Here is a 24970-nt window from a genome sequence, read left to right as displayed (position 1 = left end):
TGATACTGCAAGGTTTAGTCTTTTTTTCAAAGCTGTAAAAACTACACTATACAGGCAGCCTGCTGTAAATGCGGACATCTGGCAGTTTGCTATGCTTTTCATTTAAATGCAGCTGTCTTCTTCAAGCTGAAATTCCTGGAAAAGAGCAAATATTCTGAGCTTTTTCTTTCAAAATTATAGATCCAGGTTTGTGATTTGCAATTGCTTTCATATGAAGGGTTGGATTGAAGTACAGATTGCTGCAGTTTGGCACATCACAAATCACACATTTCATGCAATTTAATGAAGATTTATAATATTGTGTATATATTTTTGGGGGCGTGATAGTGGGGAAAAAATACAAAGTGGTACATTTAATGTAAAGGTAATAGTATTTCAAAAAAGCAATTTAAGAGCATTCTTTTTCAAACATTCCTGACTTGCAAGGCTTGTTTTGGGGTTTATTCTGTTAAATGAAACAATATTTTTTTTAGTGACTGAGTCATTACTTGAAAAGTTACATATATTCTTTGGTGGATATCTACCTATGTACTGTATGTGAAACTCAAATGGAAGGTACTGACATTGAATTCTTATCGAAGGTGGATTAGCTCATCTCTATCACAAGACGCATCTGAACATACTTTTTCAGAGGGAATTATGCCAAGCTTGTCATTTCTGTGGAGGACATCTGCCATGATTATCGTTCCATGTTCTTTTTGTCACAGGAATCCTCTTTATTTTCAACACTGACTTTATTTTCAACACAGTGTATTTTCAACACTGACCACTACCACAACACAGACGATGTTTCTTTAGGATGTTCATATATGAACTTAAAATTAAAGCCTTTGATTACAGTATATTGACTGTGACCATGGAGTTGCTCAAAAGCAGGACTGATACATGTGCTTGACAAACTACAAGGCTCTTTCATTGACTGGAAATGCTGTATGACCATTCCTATGATTTGTGTTCCACCTTTCTAACTTAAAGGACTGACTAAACTTTGTTGTCAGGATATTGTTATACGGTCAGTAGTAAATCTTCGTGCATTTACGTACAAGCAGAAAAAAGGAAATAAGAACCATCTCAAAAATGTGTATTGTGGTTTTTCTTAATAAACTGCAATATGTAAAATTAATACAATTGTGAAAACTGTGAAGGAATAGAGCATGTACAGTATATATAATCAAAACTCATACTGCATTCATTACCACGATGAAGCTGCTTGGATAGTGTCTTGCCTCAGAGGCCTCTTTTTATGCATGAGGAACCGATTAAAGCGTTTTATATTTCAAACAAAAACGAAGGCCTTTTAATAACTTATCAGCTCCATTATGGGGTCAGTTAAAATTTTAACTAGTTTTTGTTCAAAACCATCAAAACTTTAACAGCCCTGCCTACTTTAATTTCACTTCAGTCTGATGAAGCGCTGGGAAATGCCTTATTGGTATGCAGTGTCACCAATTATCTGACAGAGCCAGAGCGCATTTCGAACTAATCAGAAATAAGAGAACAGAAATAAGTCTCCTGTGTGAAACTTTCCATTTACATATTTATGATGCAGAAATGCTAATGAAGCTAATGAGAAACTCACATAGCAATTTAAAAGTCAGGCAGATCTTCTCGGTTAACTCTGAACTGGCACGGGCTGATGCTTGGGCATGGTGCAGTGGGGATGAAGCCTGCCATCTCGGGCTGAGTTAAATGAAACATAACGAGTGATTTGTATGAATCCCTGCCTTAAGCTGTCACAAATTAACCCCACAAATACCTCACTCCGGGGATGCTCAGAAGAAGTTACTCCAAAGATAAATCAATATAACCTCTTGGAGGAAGAGTGGCAATAGAAGAGTTTTCAGAATTTATTTGTAACATTATTACTCAAGCTAAGATAAAAAAAAAAAAACATTTGGTACACCTTCCAGTTTAACATACAGGATAGTTGTTTTAATTCATCTGACTATTACATTGGTTAAGCTATTTTGATGTTATCCCAAAACAACATGAAACTTTTTGCAGTAATATGTGTTTAAAACTGTTCACATTCCACAAGCAAAAATAGGTTAGCATATTTTTTAAAAAGCCAATAAATCAGTTTTTCCTCTAGCTAGAGTGCTAGCTATTCAGTTAAACTAAACTTCAGACTATCCCTACTATCACGTTTTTTTTGGAAAATATGTGCTTTTAAAAGTGCTACACTGCATTTTAGTTTTTGTGAATAGATCAATTGCAACACTCACACAAACAATAGTTCATAATTGTGTCTATGAATGCTTCTCTTCCCGTCGAACATTTGATCTTCAATGTTTAGTGAGTCATGCTTCTCCTTTTCCATTTTGTTTTGATGTTCAATGTGAAAAAGGAAAGATTTTTTTTTCAGATAAAATTTCAACTTCATCATACAGTCCTTTTCTGTCAAGCAAAGCACTACTAAAAATACTGAAAATAAGAAAGGAGAAAAAGACAAACACATTCAATTAAATCCTTCTCTGTTATCACCTATGTGATGCATTATTTTATTTTTCAGGGACCTTGAAGAGATGCTATCTACAGACTATGGTTCCAATAAAGAATTTATCTACTTGCAGAACCAGTGTTTCGAAATGACAGTTTATGAGTAAGTAAGCCAATTTTTCTATTTCTGTTCATGCTCATCTTTCAATTGAATGTGGTGATGTAAGCAGAACACTGGTTTGTTTGGTAAAGAAATGATATTTCTGTTTTTCTGTAATTTCCAGCATGGAACATACTTAGCAGATTTGCATGATGCCTACTGTAGGTAGAAGAGCTTTCAAGTTTCTCTCAGGTGTGAATTTAGATTAAATCTAAAATAGAAAACCTGTCTTTTTTACTTTAATGTTTCTATGTCATGTGCAATTTTTAACCCTTTGAAATTTATAAAATAACAGAATATATTAGAACTTTATAAACTCGCTGAATGTAATAGTATTAATTGCATAAATAATATACCTTGTCTAAAAACAGTATTGTCTTACAAAAGATTTTTATGAGATATGACATTTATATCCATAGCAGAGACAATATATTTCAAGCTAGTGTCTGTTTAGGTAAAGTTTCCAGAGCCATGTCTGTGTTTTCATTACAATTCTGAAGGGTGGTACCGAGGGTGGTACCGCATTTTTTCATTTCTTTCTTTATTTTGTCCTCTCATTCTTGTTTAGAAATTGCTACCTGTGCATTATTATTCATTATATTCATTTAAGCTGTTATTTATTCCTCTTTGACATTGGGTTTGGTCTCTGTAGACTGCATCTGTAGACTAATGGCTCTGTTTTATCCTGGAATGTATGCTGTACAGTATGTTCTCCTGCCAAGCATGCTAGCTATTTAAATTTGGTACAAAGGAAAAACAAGATGTTGCCACAAAACAGAAGTCTCATTTGAAACAAAAAGATGCCTGTAGACTTGCTAATACATATTTCTGTGTGGCTGCCCCCTTGTCCTTTTTTGGCTCTGATTATAATGCAAAAGACCTCTTCACTACATAAACCCTATGATATCAGAATCAGGTTTTTTTAAAAAATTAGTTTTATTTATTAATAAGGTTAAAATGTTATGTGCCAACACTTGAGCAATCGTTTGTACAAGGCAATGAAAGATCTTCCCAATTTGCTATTTTAGGTGCACTCATGAGTGTCAACATAGGGATGTCTGTTTTTAATCTCTGCTGTTTGATTTGTCTTGGTAACCACTAGCTCAAGCTGTCCTTCAATCTGCTGTTTCTACAGAATGTTTCCATTATTTATATTCGGCAAAATATCCCTCTTTACTGATGATATACTATAGTATAATGTTACATATAGATAATGTTTCCCAAACCTTCTCTCATCTGCTGATTATTTTTGATGATATTGTCACATCCTGCTCGATAGACAGTAGGTAATAGTAGCATTATTAGTTTGAAATTCTGCTGTAAACTCTGAATTGGTAAAGAAAAAGCACATAAGATGGAACAAGGCTGACCACAGTGGATACCTTGTAAGGAAGCCATGTTATTGTATGAGAGAATGTGGCTTTCAATGACTTTTCGGTTGAACCCTCTATCACACATCACAGCCTATTTCCTTGGGCTATATGGGCTATATTATTAGCAATGGAGGTGGAATAGCTTCCTTGTACAATTGTGGGGATCACAGCAATTCTGCAAGTTCATGAACAAATAGTTAATTAAAAATAGTAGAAAAGCAGAATATAAAAATAAAAATAATTGGTGATTTATAACAAAAAAATAAGAGAAAAGTGGAACCCAAGAGACAAGAGATCTAAAAAATGATATAAACATATCTGCTCTATTTCACAGGTGGAGATGTGCAAGTGCAAGAAAACAATGGGTTTTTCAAAATCAGCTATAAGATAATACACCATTTCCATTAGCTGGGTTTATTTTCTATTCTAAAATGGAAAAGGAAGCTGATTACTCTATTGATTTCTCTTTTCATCTTCAAGTCATCATGTTTGGTTTCATTCAATTTTTCTTACATAGGCAATTGTTCTTGTGGTTGTGTTACTGGATGATTTTTACTGGCAACACTTGGGCAACTTATTTAGATCTTTTGATTTGATTCTGTTTTTGTTTCAAACAAATGCCATTCTCCCTTTTATTCTGGAGCTAGTTAAGTACTGTACTGAGCAGTCCTGTTTCTGTTTGTAACATGGTGTCAGTGCTTTACTTTTTGCCTGCCTATCATTTCTGCTGCTTTATAGTACATCTTTTCCCATCTCACTTTCTGTTTGAGTGGGCTGGCAGATTTCAGGCCATTATGTCTGAGAAGAGTGAAGTGTGATGCAGGCCTTTCTTCACATTCAGCTGCTCCCTGCAGTTAGTCAATCATCCTCCCCATGTTTTGAATCACAGGAGCAGCAGACAGAACTCCAAACAGCTCTAAGAGTACTGCAAGCATTTTAGCTGCTACACATGGTGTACCCACTGAGGTGCACATTAAAACATTGATAGAAGGCTTTGAGAAATACTAAACTTGTACACATCCTAGCTCCTGAGCATTATGCCTTTCAAAAGGATTTGCAGAATCCTTTAAATGTGTAGAATGTGAAGCCTCTGCTATTGCAGAACACTGGGATTTAAAAGCATTAAATTCATCCCCAAGCATTATAATGAATACAACAATAAGAGTGGATCTGATATTGACAGAGAATGTGCAGCAATCTTAGAAGCTGCTATCTTGGAACGTACTGTATATCAGGAGAATTGTGAAAAGCTACAGTATACAGTATGGTACAATTTGTTAAAATAAATGTTTACGCTCATACCAGGAGGTTGTCAGAAATGAATTTCTTCTATATGAATTATTTTCTGTAATCTTCTAACTTAATTTTCCCCTGTGCGTATATTCTTTATCAAATTGCTCTTTACTGTAAGACAAGCCAGTGCAATCGATTTGTGCCAGTACGACAGCCTAAAGCAGTGAAGTGTTGCATTAGGGAAGCTACAGGCATCTTAAATGCTACTATCACTCCTGATAACAACAAGAACAATAAATACAGAGGGCTTATAATGCTAATTGACCTATTCAAACAACTACTGTACATTGTGAAAACTAAACAATAAAAAGCGCTACAATTTGATACACATACAGATGCAGCCATTCAAAGTGCGCGGTACAGACACGTACCGGAGGTAATTGGCTACGGCGTCGCGCATTGTGACGCACGATGACGCGCGGTACCGCGGTACATGATTGGTTGACCGACAGGGGCACTCGTGGTCCATTTGTCTGTCGTAGAAAGATTTACAGTAAACGTCTTTACTGTGCCCTTTGTAGTATTGAATATTCATATGCAATTTTACCACCGAAGGTAAATCTTAGTAGCTGAGCATAAAAAGAATAGGAGCATACTGTAACGCGTGTGAAGGCCATAAACGATATTAATTTTGGAACATAAACATACAGTATATGGCTGGTCTTGGTACTTTAAAGAAAAAATACACACCAGTATTCCATTTCTCCCTAAACATTTTAAGCTTCGAAGTCTTTAAAGAGATACCGGAGTCAACAAGCATACTTTTAGAATTTGATTAAAAGGAAATATAATATGGAATCGCGTATCTAAAGAAATTAATAACGATATAATTATATTCATGTACCGCAACACAAGAATAGTACACTCTGTACATTGTCTGTTGATAATGTTTCTGTAGTGCTTTTTCAGCATTCTGCATGTGCCGTTGCCGGTGGCGCTGTGGGTTAGGTTCCTGACTCCCATGTCACATGGTCTGTGATCAAATCCCACTGGAACCATGACTTTTTTTTTAACAAACATTTCTTTGAAAAAATGAAATGATTCCCTTGGTCAGAGATTAAATAAAACCTCACTCGCACCAAACAAATGTATATTTCTAAATATCACAACATGATCGAATTTAAGTCATTTTAATAACAATGAATAGTCACCTATGCGTTACAAAATAAACATTTATATTGATTTGAATTGCATTTTGATTTAAATCGTAAACGCGTGTTTAAATATATGTGTTTAAAGGCGATATATAAAAGCGCTGATTCTTATGGAATGTGTTCCGCCTGGGATTCAAAAACTTTTTTTTTTTAATCGCGTATCTAAGGAAAATAGCAGTATAACTTTGTTCATGCACAAACAGTGGCATGTTACATGATTAATTTGGGTGTCTCCTCTTGCCAGAAAGCTCTAAATTGCATTTGGAGTGCGGTTTTTGACTTTTTCTAAAGTGCAACCCATAAATAAAGCTGATACAGTTTAGACTTATTTTAAACTGTATTACAGCAGCACAATGGACAATGCAACGTAAATTGCAAAAATGCACTTGGAATCTGTCCAAGCCGTACTTTGTCAGGCATTTTCTTTTACTGCAATGGACATAAAAACTCCCTTGCTTTTAACAGAACGTTTCATAATTTCTAACTACGAAAATTATTTAAACTGCGACACTTATCATTCATTCCATTCCATGTAATTTAAAGGTGGCTTCTCAAAACGCTTTACAGGATAAAAACAACAATAACAGCAACAACAACAATATTGTATTTCATTGCACTTTGAAAACTAAGTAATAACTTAACTATATGTGCAAATGTTTTATGATATGTCGCTGTTGTGAATGTCTGTGGAATGTATCTTATTTGCATGTCTGTCCTGGCTCTCTCGCTCGCCCTCCACCCTCTCTCCCTCAATTCAATTAAATTCAAGGTGCTTTATTAGCATGACAATCAGTGTGGGGTATTTACTTTGCTTTGAGATTCCACTTTTAAAGGTGATATATAAAATCAAGGCTTTAACTTGCTTTAACTCCGCAAGTCTGAGTTCTCGTGTCTGTCCTATCCGAACCGGAAGTATTACAATATGTATCTTTATAGCAGGTGGTGTACAACTTTTTAGCATAGATTACACTTTTATAAAATGTATTTAAAAAATAAAAACGATTACAATCTAATCTTTCCACGTTTGATCCCAAGATCCCAAGAAAAATAAATCTAAACGGGGAGAAAGCTATGCTGAAAGTTTATTAAGATACTTAGAAGACAAAGATATCAATTCATGTTGCATTTGTCTGATTGTGAATCAAAAAACACATATATTTAAACACGCGTTTACGATTTATAAATTAAATCAATATAAATGTTTATTTTGTAACGCATAGGTGACTATTCATTGTTATTAAAATGACTTAAATTCGATCATGTTGTGATATTTAGAAATATAAATTTGTTTGGTGCGAGTGAGGTTTTATTTAATCTCTGACCAAGGGAAATGTTTCATTTTTTCAAAGAAATGTTTGTTTAAAAAAAAGTAATGGTTCCACAGTGGGATTCGATCACAGACCGTGTGACATGGGAGTCAGGAACCTAACCCACAGCGCCACCAGCAAGGTCACATGCAGAGTGCTGAAAAAGCACTACAGAAACATTATCAATGTACAGCGTGTACTATTCTTGTGTTGCGGTACATGAATATAATTATATCGTTATTAATTTCTTTAGATACGTGATTCCATATTAGTGGGATCTCCTATTCTTTTTATGCTCAGGCACTAAGATTTCCCTTCAGTGGTAAAATTCCATATAAATATTCAATACTTAAACGGGCACAGTTAAGACATTAAATATACATATACATACTGTATACAGTACAGTTTGCATACGGTAATATGTTTATGTTCCTAAATCAATCTCTTTTATGAGCATGTGAAAGACATGGTGAATCGATTCTCAAAAATGACTGTACTTTGCATGATTGGAAACAAATGCGTGATTGTGAAATGCTGTGGTGTTACTTTTACAAAGACGGTCAATGAAAAAAAGAATGTGGACCAGGGCAATACTTTGAGTTTACACTTACAGCTTGTCCAAGGTCATTCATTATTAATACTATTAGTAATATCTTCGTTAAAGACTTTGATGGCGACAGCTCAAACATGAGAGGTTGAGCTTTATTAGCTCCACCTTGCGGAAATTCCGGATACTATTATTTTGCTTGCGGTATTATAGGAGAATTTACGGTAACTAGCGGTATTTACCAGAAATTCGCGGTGGACTACATACAGCGCACCAAAAAATAATGCGGTATTGCCCGCACATTTTGAATGGCTGCATCTGTATACGGTAAATGGAACTACAGTGGGTTTGATGCCATAGACATGGCCATCTCACACAGGATAGAACTAGTGCCACCTTTACACTTTAGAGGATAAACTGAAGACTGTGCATCATGTATAAAACATATTCAAACAACTTTCCAAAACTCTTTGATTGAATATACAAGTATCTGAATTAAATATTACATTACCATTACCTTAATACTTTTTGCCACTGATATCAGAAGACCTTTTTTTCTGAAATGCTATTGCATACATTAAACATATATTTGTGCATATGGCTCAGGCACTTTTATAGGCTTATTAGTTTCTGTTTTGTGTGCCCCTAATGAATTCATCTGTTTGATCTTTCACTTGCTGACTTCAAGTCTGGAAAATTGTATTGTCATCATAATGGTGCTCTTGCACATTGTTTGCATTCAAAGTGCAATGTAAGATATTTAAAACTGCCTGTAATCCTAACTGTTAAGTAGACAATATGGTTTACCAAAAAATGTTGAATATTCAAGGATGAATGATTATAAATTAATATTTAGATAAATGTCCTGTGAAATATCCTTACTAGGGGTCTGGAATGTTCACATGCTATCTTCCCTCAAGGACCTTGCTATCTTCAGGGTTAGATCCGTTACTGAAACTATTATCGACTGCCAAGACTAAAACCCTTCTGAATTTAGCTGAGGCTGAGATAACACTTTTGTTGCAGAAGAATGTGCTCTCATCTTATTTGCTAAAGACAGTATTTTTTCCAAAAAGTCCTTTACCAAGAATCTATCAGTTTCTGAAGCTTTAGGCTACCACATTAATCGTGTGTCTTGTACTGTTTTCTTGTTAGTGTGAAGTCTAGATTTCTGTATATACAATGTCTAAGGTCTTGTGTCAAGACTGGATACAGTAAGTCTGCTTCAGTTCAGTTCCAGTTCTGTTCTCACAGCCTCCATTGCTGCAGAATTTGAGTATTTGACCACTCTTTCAACCATTCAGGCTGCTCATTTATTTCTTGTGTGCACTCATTTAACAATAACAATTTGCTTCATTCATTGCCTGTTGATTTTTTATGAATTTTGAAGACACACTCTTTAAAAGCCCCTAATTCAATCAATGAGATATATTAGGATTAAAGCATGTAGAATTCTTGCTACTCTATGAATGACAATGCTAAAGAAATGCTTGTTCTGCAGAATGTTCTACAGTCTTCCAATGAGTATGATGATTCTGAACCAATGGCACTTGAGCATTTACATTTGGAGACTACTAATTGAGAATTAAGGTGATGCACCTCAGTAAATATGTTTAAAACTCTCAGGGTCCATTTCTATCATGGAATATACTGGGCCAACATAATTGTACCAGATTATGATGACAGAAGTGATGGTTTTGTTTTTGGACCATAGTCATTAGAGATTAATTTTAACCGATCACGATCTCATACTGTATAATTATTTAGCATACATTTAGTAAATTAACTGCAATCCTGAAAGGCTTCTGTCAGTATTCAAAATTAGAATAGCATTAATAAATATTGAAGAATGCCATTGGAGTTTACATTTACAAGTCCTACCTTGCCATTGATTCCATTCTATTTTTAGCCAGCAGCCATATCACTCTGCAACTCACAACCGGCAACCCACTGAAGCTATGCAGGTGTGAGCCTGGTCAGTACCTGGATGGGAGACCTCCTGGGAAGAACTAAGGTTGCTGCTGGAAGAGGTGTTAATAGGGCCAGTGTGGGTCATAATGCCCCAGTATAGTGATGGGGACACTATACTGTAAACAGGTGCCGTCCTTCGGATGAGACGTAAAAAAGAGGTCCTGACTCTCTGTGGTCATTAAAAATCCCAGGGCGCTTCTTGAGAAGAGTAGGGGTGTTACCCCATCGTCCTGGCCAAATTACCCATTGGCCCTTACAAATCATGACCTCCTAATAATCCCCATCTATGAATTGGCTTCATTACTCTGCTCTCCTCCCCACTGATAGCTAGTGTGTGGTGAGCGTTCTGGCGCACTATGGCTGCCGTCACATCATCCAGGTGGTGGTGGAGGGGATCCCCATTACCTGTAAAGTGCTTTGAGTGGAGTGTCCAGAAAAACGCTATATAAGTATAAGCAATTATTATTATTATTAATGTTATTATTATTATTATTATTATTATTATTATTATTATTATTATTATTATTATTATTATTGTTATTATTATCATTCTAGAGGTGAACACCTCCTCCAACTGTGGTGTTAAAAGTCTCCAAGTCTTCTTTCCTTTTGAACTCAAGTTTGCCACAGAAAGTTTTTCCTTGTTTTTATCATCTGAAATTATAGTTATCGTCTTAGTCTTGCCCACAATGCGCAATTAGAGCACTTTGATTAAATGGGAGAAGAAATGACATTGGTTCTCTACTAATTTGAGCAAGGAACTGACAAAAGTGATTGCTGATTTTGGTCTTAATAGCAAATCCAACTCCATGAATATGAATCTGATATTCTTCTGAGTTTCCCTTCCAGAAGAAAATGTAGTCAGCTCCACATTCCTTTAGTTGGTCTTCTCTAGCCCAAAACGTTGCATTTAGGGCAGGAACTGAGAAATGACATTAATAGAGTTCTCAAGCCACAAATGTAGTACAGCAGTCTACATTTAGACAATCCTTTCTAGAGTCCCCCAAATGTTAATATTTTTGTTTTATTATTGTTTTTTTTTAACCACAGATACATTTCCTGCCTCCACCCTATTTTAACAGATACCTCTGTGCCAGATCATGATTAAAAGTTTCAAGACATCACATTTGTGCTCCATTAATGGGTTGGCAAAGTACATTGATATTGTGCATCATCTTTTATTTGGGAAAATTCATGGCATACTGGCAGCTATAAGTCATACCAGAATGCAATCAATCTTGATCTCATGACAAGTAGGCCTTTATCTGCCAGAACAAGCATTAAAATATTCCAGATGGGGCATCTTCTGCCATTTTTTTGGTTGTCAGAGCCATACTGTTCACACAATATGAAAGATGCAGGAATCTTAATAAGCCTTGATGGTAACTAAACCATAGTTGCCTGGACTTTGTGAGATCAATGCTGAACCTAAATTATTCATTGGTGCAGTGAAGACAAGGAGGTGGAACTCATCACAGTTAATACTAGGAAGAAAAGTTGCCCATCTGTCCATACTATACAGAATGAATTACATGGGACGTTTTCTAACATTTCCCATACTTTGTATCACTGCTTGTATTCCATAATTTATGTTCATATTCGATCTAGATTTTATAGGACATTTCTTTTGGTTTGATGCATTATATTTATTAACCATATTTCCAAACATAATTCTTCAACTTTATGTACAGCCATCACTTTTGATGGATTGCACCAACTATAAGTCACATACACAAGTCATTTTTAAGGAGAAAATGTAATGAAATTTTCTTAACCTAAAACACATTCTGAGTAGAATGAATCATATGTTATTAATGACATGTTTTTTAAATACAGTGCTGTGTATTTCAACCCCTTCCAGTAAAGTCCAATAATGTTGTTACAAATACTTCATGCGCATTTTTAAAAGTGAATATTTTTAAACAAAATGTGCATGTTCTAACTGAATGCTCTTATGGGTGAAAGAAGATAATGACAATTAAAAGTGTAATGAAAAATTCAAAACTAAAATATGTTGACTGTATGAGTGTTCATTATTTTCTGTGGCAAACATGAAATAGTTCATGTGCAAAAATTTAATCAATTAGTTGAAAAGTATCTGTGTTCAATAATAATGGTTCACATGATTTCAGAATAAATACACAGGTGTAAAATTGTAGAAAGGCAGAGAGCAGGGGAAGGGTGTAGAAATTCAGACACACTGAATATGCTGTATCTTTGACCACATTAACGCATTCTGAGTCAATAATATTACGGTCGTTCCACAAAGATGGCCTCTATGGCACAGTGGAAAAACATCTGAAATCCCACATGTAGTGTGCAAAAAAAGCAATTAACTGGTGCTCCAAGAATGTGGTGGAAAGATTTGTGGTCAGACTTGGCATAATTGGAAGTTTTTGGTGTAACTGTTACAGGGATGTGTTGTTTTGAATTTACTATAAAAAGAAGAAGTTGTAAACCAGTAACTTGTGAGTGAGTTTTATATCTACTAGGCATCAATCATACAAAATAAAAAGCAATATTGTCTCACAGGTTAAAAGTATACAATATATAATTTATAAATACAACAATTGGACATTGCAAACATAGCAAAACAAACCAGCTAGAATAATAGTGTGTATTTTAAACAGATTACTTTGCTAGAAATGACTAATCATTCTCTCAGGGATTATAAAGCTATTAATAACATCGGGATATAACACTCATTATTGTCAACCTCATAAGTTAAATGAGTCTCACAATTAGTCACAATTAAATACTATTCATATCCTTTAAGACGTGTAAATATTTGCTGTCTTGAACTGAACTTTATCAAATTTGTTCAGAAAGATAATTTAAATCTTGAGATTTCTAATGTGAACATTGAATTTATACTCATCCAACAAAATGGTAGCCGGGTTGTCCTTTGAAGAGTTAAATAAGTCTCGCATGAAGACAGAGCTGAGCTGGGTAAAGAAAATCATGGAAAGGAATCTGCTGAGATTTGATCTTGAGTGGCTTTCCAACAGTTTGTGATAAAAGTCTGACTCAGATCTGTGTATGAGTGAGAAAAGGATGGGGAAACTTAAGGTTGCTCTACAAGGTGTGGCTGCTAGTTCTGAATACAGTATTTATTAATATGCTGGCTTGTTGACAACTGTGGTGATTTAATTCTTTAGGTGAAATTTGAATTGACTCATGAGTCACAAGATTTATTGCAGAGACAGCCTTAAGCATACTGTAATTCTGTTTACATAGAGACTCATTCTTTCTCAGCCTGGTATTTCTTGAAGCTCAGACAAAGGTGGCCACTATCACATGATTGATTAGCTTGTCATGTTGCCAGGACCCAGGTGAGGATGAAAGAGAAATATCGTAAAATACCTTATAAGTCCAGTAATCAGGTTTAGTGATTGGCTGTGACATCATCAGGTGTAGTATCCTTCCTTACCCCCTATGTTTGTCTTTTGCCATCATTGAATGATTGATTGGTGTCCTCCAGAAACAGTCTGAATTCAGATGGGTCAATTCTGGTGTAGTACACTACAGATATTGGACATTCATCACTTTCATCACTGGAGGGGTAAAAGAAAAACCCAATTTATGAATCCAAGTTTGTTTTAGAGTCATGACTAGCTTCTTATCAGGGAGGTTAATCTCCGGTGCATTTCTAAAGGCTTGAATCAGCAAAGCTAAGCTCCAGGGTTATTGTCCATTTTAAGAACAAAGAAATTGATTTTAAAGATGTTTCACTTAGTTTAGTGTGATAATAACCATTGCTGCTATATTGTAAAGCATATCCTCTGTCACTAAATCAACACAGCACATCTCCCTATTTCCTACAGTCAAGCATTGTGGTGACAGCATAATGTTATGGGTGAGGAACTGGAATCCTATTGAGATGTGTGGAAAGTGTTGAAAACTGGCGTCCATAAGTGATCCACAGGCAGCCTTAGAGAGCTTGAGAACATCTACCATTAAGAAGGGGAAACTTTTCACCTAGCTGAAAAGTTCAGACTGACTCAAAAAGTCTTGTGGCTGTAATTGCTTCCAAAGGTACTTATTACAATACTTATATAATCAACATGGTTTTTTTTCTTTCATTTTGCTGACATTTACTGTAACTTATCTTACCCTTAGAAGTCTTCAGTTTGAGCTTTTGGGTTTTCAATAAAATATTTGGTTTGATAAAAAAAAAAACATTTCTGTAATTTCACAAAATTATCACATTCTGGATCACAGTCAAAGGATTTATTATAGTTAATTTTACTGCATTTTCCTCCTCATTGCTTAAATTTTGACTTACAGAAAATAAGTTTCAGAAGATAAGATTCATGCAATATTGAAACATCTCCAGGAACTTTTTCAGGAAACTTACTGAAATGGAAAACAAGCTGTCTTTTCTGGAGAATATGCAACAGCTCATCTTTTCCTAGGCCATAATTAAATTTACTGCTTATACATTGTATCAAATATCTTATACAGTACATAAAATGTTTATGCAGTCTATGCAGAATGAATGAAGTCTTCTGTAACTACCTATAAGGTAATATTATTTAATATGGAGATGCACATAAAGGTAAGATTTTTAAGAAACCGACATGGAAATATTTCAGATCCTTCTGATGAGTTGGCTATGATGAGTTAGTTATACAGTAGTCATGTGGTTTAGTTGAAGTTCTATACAAATGCAGGGCACCTCACCAACATTTTCTAAAAAATGTTTAATTATAATTGATTAATAATTGCTTACACTTATATAGCTTTTTTCTGGACACTCCACTCAAAGCTCAAAGCTCCACTCAAAGCGCTTTACAGGTAATGGGACTCCCCTCCATCACCACCAATATGCAGCATCCACCTGCACCAGGACACTCACCACACATCAGCTATTAGTGGGAAGTAGAGCAGAGTAATGAATCCAATTCATAAATGGGGATTATTAGCAAGCCATGATTGGTAAGGGCCATTGGGAAATTTGGCCAGGACTCTGGAGTTACACCGTTACTCTTTTCGAGAAACGCCCTGAGAGTTTTAATGACCACAGAGACTCAGGACCTCGATTTTGCATCTCATCCGAAGGATGGTGCCTTGTAACAGCATAGAATAACTGTCACTATACTGGGGCATTAGGACCCACACAGACCGCAGGGTGAGCGCCCCCTGCTGAACCCACTAACACTAAGAGCAGCTATTTACAAAAGGGAAAGCCCTCATATGGCTTATTTACATGACCTTTATAGCTCTTCATCGCCCACAGGTGACAGAATTGCTACCTATCTTTATGCAAGAAGGACTGCAATAGTCCCTTTTGATACACTGCAAAAGTACTTCTTGCAGATCAAGCAATTCCTCTAAATGACTGCAATAAAGAGTTTAGTTCATTGTCTCAGGCTTGACAATATTTCAGTTGCTGCTTGCTAGATATGTTAAGTATTCATTCGCTGAAGAAGGAAAAAGTGACTAAACACAAATCATCGTAGTTAAGTGCTTACTGAAAAGAAAGCATTTATACCTGATTACAGTGTCATTTGAAGCAATTAAAGAAATTGCCTTTTTTTTAAATGATTGCAAACCTTAGTACAAAAAGTTACAAACATAGCAAGTGGATTAAAAACATTTTGTAGCCTAGTGTTGTGTGCTCAGTGCAATATTTATTCTCTTTAGAGTGTGGAAACATCCCTTTTACTTGCCCTCCTTCTACAGTTATTCTATACATTTTTATTTTTCTATCCATAATGCAAAAGTTCTGCAGAGTTGTTGGTGTGGGTTATTTTCAGTCAGACTTCATCTCATTTTAATTTAAAATGTGTCCGACACACTTGGGTAATGTGGGAAGACTAATTATCACCTCCGTTTTTAAAATAAGCAACTGCTGAAGCCAATCAAACGGTGTGGAAATGTCAGTGTTAAGAGGCCTTTTTAATTTTTGAAAAGCAAAACAGTGTAAAACGTGCTCATTAACTTCTTTTTCATTCCTAAATTAACATTGCTTGATTTGGCATGCTACACATATGTTTCTTGCAATACATTTATCTTTAACAGGATAACAACTGGAAGCAAGTAGTGTATACAGCAGATTAATTTATGTTAAGGTCCTTATTTTCATTTGGACATATTCAACACAATTTGATCAGATTAACGAAAATAAGGTACTGTTTTTTTTAAATTGGGATTAAAAACATTTGTACTAGGGCACTGTGCAAAAATCTTAGACATTTTGTATTGTTTTATATGTGTATTTGTATGTGCTACAATTCAATTGTTTTTCTTCTTAATACAAAAATACAGTTCTATTGCAGTTGTTAACTGTAATTTAGGTGTTTTAATGTTTAATGTGTTTTAATGTTTTAATGTGTTTTAAATTTTAATGTTATTTCTTACAGACCTGTGTTTTTAGTGTAACGTTTTGTGGATGTATGAAGAGGAATAAATTATGGAATCACCTACCACACATTTGTCAGATAGATTTGATAAGAACAGGTGGTGGATTATTTTCTCCAAAACTTCATATTGGCTTTTCATTTGTAAGTTTTCTGTTACTCTTTTAGGGTCACTCTTACTTTGATTAGGATTTTGAAGACTGTGATCAGTGCTTTGTGACAAAGTTCCTTCCCAGATGTTTGATGCTAATGACATACAGAAGGATTCACCCCCTTCAATGATGTCCCATTTTTCTGAATTACAAGTAATCAAAACTTTCGTGATTTAACATATCAGACTAACCTGTTACATAAATCAAAATCTAAAATATTGTAACTCATACTGTACTGCCGACATTACAAGTTGTGCTTGCCAGTGCGGTGACGTCATCTGGGGGGAGATCTCCCTTTAGCTTAGCTTGCTGCTTCCCTGTTGAGTGACTCTGGAGGCCTGGGTTCAAGTCCCCAGAGGTGGGGAGCCTACCTGAGGCGGCAGCAGTGAGGGTGCATACCCACGTGAACCCAAAAGGGCTACATTGGTATTAGGAGTGGGATGGGATAGCCCTTTGCCGAGGACGGCAAATTAAGCGGGGGAGAGTGTAACGCATACGGCCAACATTACAGGTTGTGCTTGCCGACTTGCCATAGCGCAGTGACGTCACTGCCCTTCCCTGTGAAAAGCAGGGACATCAGCTGCCGGGCACGGGGGAGATCTCCCTTTAGCTCAGCTGGCTGGTTCCATGTTGAGTGACGCTGGAGGCCTACGTTCGAGTCCCCAGTGGTGGGGGGCCGATCTGAGGCGGCAGCAGCGAGGGCGCATACCTACGTGAACCCGAAAGTGCTACAATATGTTGCTTGCATAAATATTCACCAATTTTTCTTACAGCAAACCTAAATTATTTCAGGTACTCACATGCTTTGACCAGTCAGTACATGCATAAGAGGGGACAAAATCTCCATGGGTCTTTGGCCATAAAATGTATATCAAACTCTGATGGAGTTTATAACAAAACATTTGACTGAAATGTGTCAAAATATTCTGTGGTCAGACAAGGCATAATTGAAGCTCTAAAATGTCCCAAAAAATCTAAAAGTGTTGCTTCATAAAACCAAAATAGCACTTCAAAAGTCCACACAATCCCTACTATCAAGCATGGTTGTTGCACCATTATGTTCAAACTCCTGATTGGGTTTAAGATCTCTAAGACTTTTATATGACTTTTATATGGCAATGTAGAGTATGTATTCATTATTTTATAGTATAGTTTTTTTTCAGAAACTCATTGAAATAAGATTCCTCTTATCAAAGTTTATTTTTCTCAGTTTAGGAAAACATAGTTATGTCCTATCTTAAATTACATTTTGTAGTACACATTTTGTTTGAATTAAATTACCTTGAAATCTAGGATAAAAAAAATAATAATAGTAATTATTTATATTCTTACAATATACAGTATTAAACACTATTTACAATGAGATATTGTTAGTAAGAATTTCTTAGTTAAATCATCAAGGTTGTCAAGGTTGTACTCTAAGGAGTTAAATGAACGCTTTTTTGCATTTTAGATATCATAGTTAAATTTTTATTGCTGCTGTTGAAGTTCTGTTGAATGTTGAATTTGCTGCTTATACAAAACTGCTAGTACTATAGATGATGAAATACTGCAGCTTATCTTATAGGCGGTGGTGGGTCTCTTGAAACAGTGGACATGGAGCTGTCCAAGACAAGAGGAACAACAACACAGCAGTTTATGACAACATTTTACCCATGTTTGTGGAAAGCAAAAATAAAAAAACAAAAAAATAAAAGAATCTCATTGTAGTTTTCCAAACTGAAGATGTAAAATTCATTTGAAGATGTATAAGATTTTATGGAGTCTTAATGATTAGTGGAATTTCTAGTGTAGATCAAATTTGGGTTGTAAGAAAAAAAATAATTGGCTAGATGACTCATCTAAATTTAAGTCAAACATTCGGTTACAATGAATAGCACTGTCACTCTGAATGGAGCACACTCCGGCAAATTAATATTGTCTTGTTTTCATTATTTTTATTAGTTTTATTCCAAAGCCATTACATGCCCAAGTAATACTAATAAATTATATTATATAGTAATAAGTTATATTAGGCTTCTGCATAGCATCTTTGTTAGGTGTTGCGTCATGCTCCTCATAATGTACAAGGCCATTCTGCCTAAAAGATACTGATGTCTTTTTGTCTATTCAATTTGGTGCTTCGTATTTTGACACGCACTTATTATCTTGATGGAAAACCAGCACATTCTGATATTATATAATTATGGACTTGTGCTTTGTTTTCTACAAAGCAGTGATTCATATTCCAAAATGTTGTCTAGTTCAATGTAGTGAGATTAACAGTTGTGTTCATCCTGTGTATAATGGTACCCACTGTCATGCCGCTGTCTTTATTCAGTCCTCCAAAACAGTAGTATAAAAGGTGGATTTCTAGAAGAAGTTTGAATATGTAAAGATCATTTGAAGTGTAGGTGTGTGAAATGATTGTCTGGTTATTGAGACTCTTTACTAGAAAGAGATAAAGATGATTGACTGTGGTAAAGTCTTTCCATTAATTTCCCCATGCATAATTTGTCAGGTTACTCCAATTATGCAATCAGGAGAGGTTTACTAGGCTAATTAAAAACAGCTTTGCATATCTTTAGTGTTCCCTTTTCTTCTTTCAGTGATTGTGTACAGCTAAAACGACATTAACAAGGAGTATTTTCTAATATTGGGTAAAATTATGTTATATTATTACAGTACATACAATTTTTATTATTTTACAGGGCTCGTGCTGATCTGTTTGATAATTATATGCTTTTAAGTTATAAACTCATTGTACTATAAGTCTGTGTTTTAGCCACTGGGAATGGTCGAGGAGGGGATGTACTGTAAACATATTTACAGATTGGAAATTGAGGCTTTAAACACCTATTATAGACGATGGGTGTTTTCCTCGCTTTCTCAGTTAAATTGTACTGTAAATATCCTAAGTTGTTTAGTTTTAGGTGGTCCAGGATAAATAAGAGGAAAGCAGGGCTGAGCAGAGGGGAGGATAAGTTAAGACACAGGGTGGGAGAGAAGTGGAACTTTCTGTATATTGGCAAACAATAGACATAAGATAGGATATACCCTGGACAGAATACCAGTAAATCTCAGGATAACCGTGCAGGCATGCACACAATCAAAAAATGGCCAGTTTTTCCCAGAAGTCAATTAGCCTGCCAGTACAGTATGTCTTTGGACTGTAGGAAGAAACCGGAGCACCCTGGGAAATCTACATGAACACAGGGAGAGCATACAAACTCTATGCAAATAGCACCCCAGATACAGAATTAAACCCAGGGCCCCAGTGCTGTGAGGCAGCAATGCTAAACCCTATGCTAATGTGTGCCAGTGGACAATGACCACAATGATGTAAATATGAGGAATGTTTGCTTCTTTAACATATAATAAACAAACAGTATACCTTACAAGATTCCCTTCCCAATCTTATCCTTAATAAGTTATATATTGTCCGTAAATGGACATCAAGTGGGAGAATATTTTTACATCATTTAAAAAGTTGGCACCTTGCTTTATCCATTTTAAACCACTGCATGGATTTTATGCTACATCAATAAGGTGGGTACAGCTGAAAATGATAGAAGATCATATTAGTCAGGTTTTTGCTTTTTGAGTCCTGGCAGTGTCCAATAGTCAGTGGATTTTAGTGATATGTGGAGTCATGCAATGAGCTCTCTAATGGGGTCGTGGCGCCTCTCTCCCTTGAGGTACTTGTGTTAGTTGATGTCTCTCAGCTAACATAATCAATACAATATAAATGTTTTTAATTCTGGCATGTAATAAAATAATTTAAAAGAACTGGGTGGAGCCTGCTATTTGTTTTACATCTCATAAGCTAGGCTATTTTTATTTTTCTTATTTTGCAGGGTAATAAGAGGGTTTTTTTTCAATTTCTATTTACAATGGTGCTGATAGATTAGCACAGAATTCCACAAATGTTCTTAATTATTTATCAGCGGCATTCATGTTACTCCCAGCGTACACATATCTGAATAATCAGTTATACACTGCCCCAAACCTGAGATTGTATTGGTGTTTGTGAACCACTGGTTAGCACTCTTTCCTCTGGAACTGAGTTGCCAAGCAAATATCCTGTATAGTGACCAGGGACACCGTTCATTAAATACATTGTAACAAGTGTATACACTTCAATGTTTACCTCAGTAGGGGATGAAGTCAATCTCGTCCTATATGTAATGTTAGTTTAGGTTAACATTTAACTACGTAACTAAACATAACTTTAGGTTCAATGTCTTGGTCCTCAAAACATAAAATATGGATGTTGATGCAAGTAAGTGTCTAAATAATGCATGGGCACTATTTCCATCAATGATATCTGCACCTTATAGAACTTTCACATTGTTTTGAAGCGCTTCCGGAATTGAATTTCTTATGCAGGTCTGAAGGCATCTGTGTTGGGTACATGAGGTAACAAAAAGAAGGTAATCCACCTTATCTTTTCCTTGTCTTCTGTCACTGCTAGGAAGAAATCAGTGATCACTGGCTGTGGTATTTGAACAGATAACATATTTCCCCAGTCCAGTACACACCCATCCTGTTCAGACGTGTTCATGTGGATGACCTGAGCTTTGCCTGTAGTCACATTACGATTGGCAATGCAGTGTCTCTGAAGTGGATGGATGGTGTTTTTTTTACATCTGTACTGGTTTAACTACAGCCTATTGGCCACATCAGAGGGAAGCATACCCAATTCTTCAATTCTTTTACCATTGAATAACTTTGTATGGAACAGAGGTTTTTATTATTGATTTATGATAGCTTTTTAAATAATACACAGTTATCACACAAATTGAGTCTATACCACATGTGCAATGCAAGGAATATCTGACTTTCCTTTTTGAACACTTCCTTTTGTCACTGGTTTTCATGTGAAAAATGTTTTAAGTAACATTATACTATATACAGTTCATAAAACATTAACAGGATATTTCTGTACAATTACGATATTTTGGGTCAGTATATGAGCCTTTAATGCTATTCTACATTCAAATGGAGTTACTGTAATAGAAGCAAATAAACAAATGACAAGAAGTTACGTGCAATTACATTTCAAGAGAAAAAGGCTATTGAGCATTTCTTTAAATGACCTGTCAAAAAGGATTTGCTTCACTGCATTTTTGGATAGCTCTCAATGTAAATAGGGAAAAGTTATCTTTTTGTAATATGAATTGTTACTTCTACATAAAAAAGACATTTTTTTCCTGTTTAACTTGATATATTGTGCTTTTCTGTTTATAACAGGCTATTCAAGTTAATTTGTATGAGAAAATAATGCAGGCATGTCCTTCCTGTCAGCCTTCATCTTGTTTGGTATGACTGCACTGTAGGAATCAATGTTCCTTTTTCCTGGTTTTCCCAAATTAAACCAAAGTTTGAAAGGCAGGCGTATAGGATGTTATCAGAGAAAAATTATGCTTCCAAATGCAAGGAAGAATGTCTCTTGAACCATTAGGGTGAAAATTTAATTCAATTTTTATCAAGAATTCTATTCATTTTCCCTCATGTGGAAATAAAACATTTAGCCCTAAACATAAAGCACCCTATTTTGGAGTATGCATAAATGCAAGGCTTTGGTTACATGGACTGTTTGAGCATACACAGTTTGTGCTGCACATTTGTACTTAAAAAACAGTTATCTTGCATCTTGACTGCTTTAGAAATCACATTTATAAATGGTAAGCCTTTAAGATATTTTAACCTGCCAAAAAAGTAAAACTTAACAACAAAAATTAACAACTTAGTTATGCTTGTATATACATGTTAAAATGTAATACCAATAATAAGGTATTATTTATCTATGATTGCTCTTCTTAACATTTACTCATCTAAAGTTAAGACACCATATACTTTTTTATCAATGGAATCACAATCATATAAAATGATTTGTATTTTCCTTTTTTGCAGCATAAAAAACAGCAACTATTCTAATGAAAATATTAATTAGTCAATATGCACAGTAATTTCTGTCTAGCATTCATAGGCCATTTTCACAGTGAAAAAAGAACAAGCATTTAACATTTCTATGAAAACATGCACTTGAAACATGAGTGATGCTGCACTAATCAAGGTAATGTAATTGAGATAAAGGTTGCATTTTAAATTACAGTAAATAAAATACAAATCTCATTTAAATATTTTAAAACATGTATTTCTACAAAACATCAGTCACAGTGGGTTTTTTTGTGTAGCATTATCTTAAATTCTTAAATGCTTAAATACTTGTGCCACCTGATTAAAAATGTTGCAGATGGTTCTGATTGGTCTATAAAGCAGAAAACTCTTTACAATGATTATTATGTACAGTAGGTCATTTAATAATGACTGACTCATGCATAAGTGCTTTCTATTTCACACCTAAATAAAATGATTTGTTGTCAATATTTTTAGTAAATAATGATATGGCTATAGAGAATATTTAATAAGAAAGCATTTCACACACATTGCCAACATTTACAAGTCTGTTTAGATATTTTTTAAAGATAACATGTTACTGGATAACTGTTCATCAGTCAACAAATTCCATAACTGAAAACCAATTAATACTGTAATAAGTATTAGGTGTTGCTTAGAATTGATACAAATTGTGTTACCTTATACAATATGCTGTTTTTTTTTTATTTTGCTTTCTTCTTCTATTACAGTACATCTTTAGGTAATTAGAATACCATGCATTATTTTGTCTTTAAGATGACTTATAACAACAAATAAAATTAAATGAAAAAACCTACAATGCTATTCACATCGGATATGGAGATCTTAATAAAGGAGTTTGGTTTGTAAAAGCTTTTTTTTTCTCAGACAGCACAGGATCATTTATTTGTTGCTTTAATGTGTAAAATGGTTTTTGACATACTGTATGTATTAACTGAATGTATATCCTCAGTCTTCAATGCACTTACAGTAATTTGCACAATACGTACTGTATGGCAAAAAATATGTATTGTATATAATGTGAACAGTCACACAGTTTGACAAAAAAGATCTGTTTCTTCAGTTACCATCAGGTGCAAAGTTAACCAACTAATAGAAAAGACAATATTGCATTTTACACCTTGTTTGACAATCCAGTCACCTTAGGGGTTGTTAGAGAAATACTATACGGTATACTACCTGTAAGCCAATTAAAGAAAAGGCCTGCAGACTTTTCAATACAATCTTCCTAAACTCATGTAATAGCAATATTAATTGGCATTCTTATCATAAACTTTGTAGATTGGATATTTTCTTTATAATATTTATATTATGTATAGCTTTTAGGATTCTCTCTGTGGGAAACTATGATAAACTGGTGCATGTACCATTAAGCTTACTAATTAGTTACTCATACTATTTAACTTCATATTAAAAAAACCTGTGAAGGGAAGCAAGCCCATAAAAACTACTTCAAAACTTTTGAAAACTAAATGCTGTGACTGTTTTGTGGGAAAAAATTGTAAAAATCTGTTTGTGGTTAATGTTTGTGAACACAAAATTCAGTACCACAAACTTGAACATCTCTGATTTAAATAATACCTAAGCAACCTTCCTTTACAACTTAGAAGTTCTTATTCCTCCAAGATTCTGAATTATTCAGAAATTGTTTTTATGTTGTAAAGTTGCTAACTTCCTCGTGCTTTTCCACTTCAGGTGTTTCACAAGATTACAGTAAAGGAATCACACCAAATAAATGAACAAATTGACGTCAGCACCCACTTAAGAGAGGGAACTCTGTATTTAAAACTCAAGTGTTTAATATTTAAGGCCCTACCACGACTACATAAACTTAATCCCATTTTCAGTCTCTTCTTCTTTCCTTTGTCTGAGCCATAGCAAGAGACAAGAAAAGGTTATCTGATCTTTTCTAGTAGTATAGATGTGGAAAATTAATTGATTCTACAGTACAGTACATACAAGTTAACATAAATAATTATATTATTTATTACATTACATTTCAATGCATATAGTATAAGAAGAATGACAGGTATATGTCATTAAAATATCTGGTGATTATATACTTAAAATATATATAAGTACAAAACCCATGTGATTAAATCTGTTGTGAACACTTTCCCCCAGTTGGCAATTCTTGTGAATAATACGTTTCTGATAACTGGTGTCCTGCCCAGGGTGTATCCTTCCTCATGGCTGTTGTTTACCGGGATATACTCTGACTCCCCTATATATTGGACACAGTGGTTAAAAAACGTATGTATGGAAGATGATAGTTTACTGTTTTGTGCAA

The 24970-nt window shown here is 34.8% G+C and overlaps 1 protein-coding gene across 2 annotated transcripts in view; it reads left to right on the top strand.

Moving 5' to 3' along the window:
• LOC148677756 (glucosidase 2 subunit beta-like) overlaps positions 1-24970 on the top strand; it is a 219366-nt gene that overhangs the window by 142836 nt on the left and 51560 nt on the right. For both annotated transcript variants that reach the window (XM_088625442.1, XM_088625431.1), the window contains one exon: positions 2513-2602. In XM_088625442.1, the coding sequence (XP_088481568.1) occupies positions 2513-2602 (90 nt within the window). The remainder of the gene's footprint in view (positions 1-2512; positions 2603-24970) is intronic.

This window comes from Lepisosteus platostomus, chromosome 1 (genome assembly GCF_059453375.1).
Source record: "Lepisosteus platostomus isolate fLepPlt1 chromosome 1, fLepPlt1.hap1, whole genome shotgun sequence".
NCBI lineage: Eukaryota > Metazoa > Chordata > Actinopteri > Semionotiformes > Lepisosteidae > Lepisosteus > Lepisosteus platostomus.
This window is presented reverse-complemented; position numbering and strand designations above follow the sequence as displayed.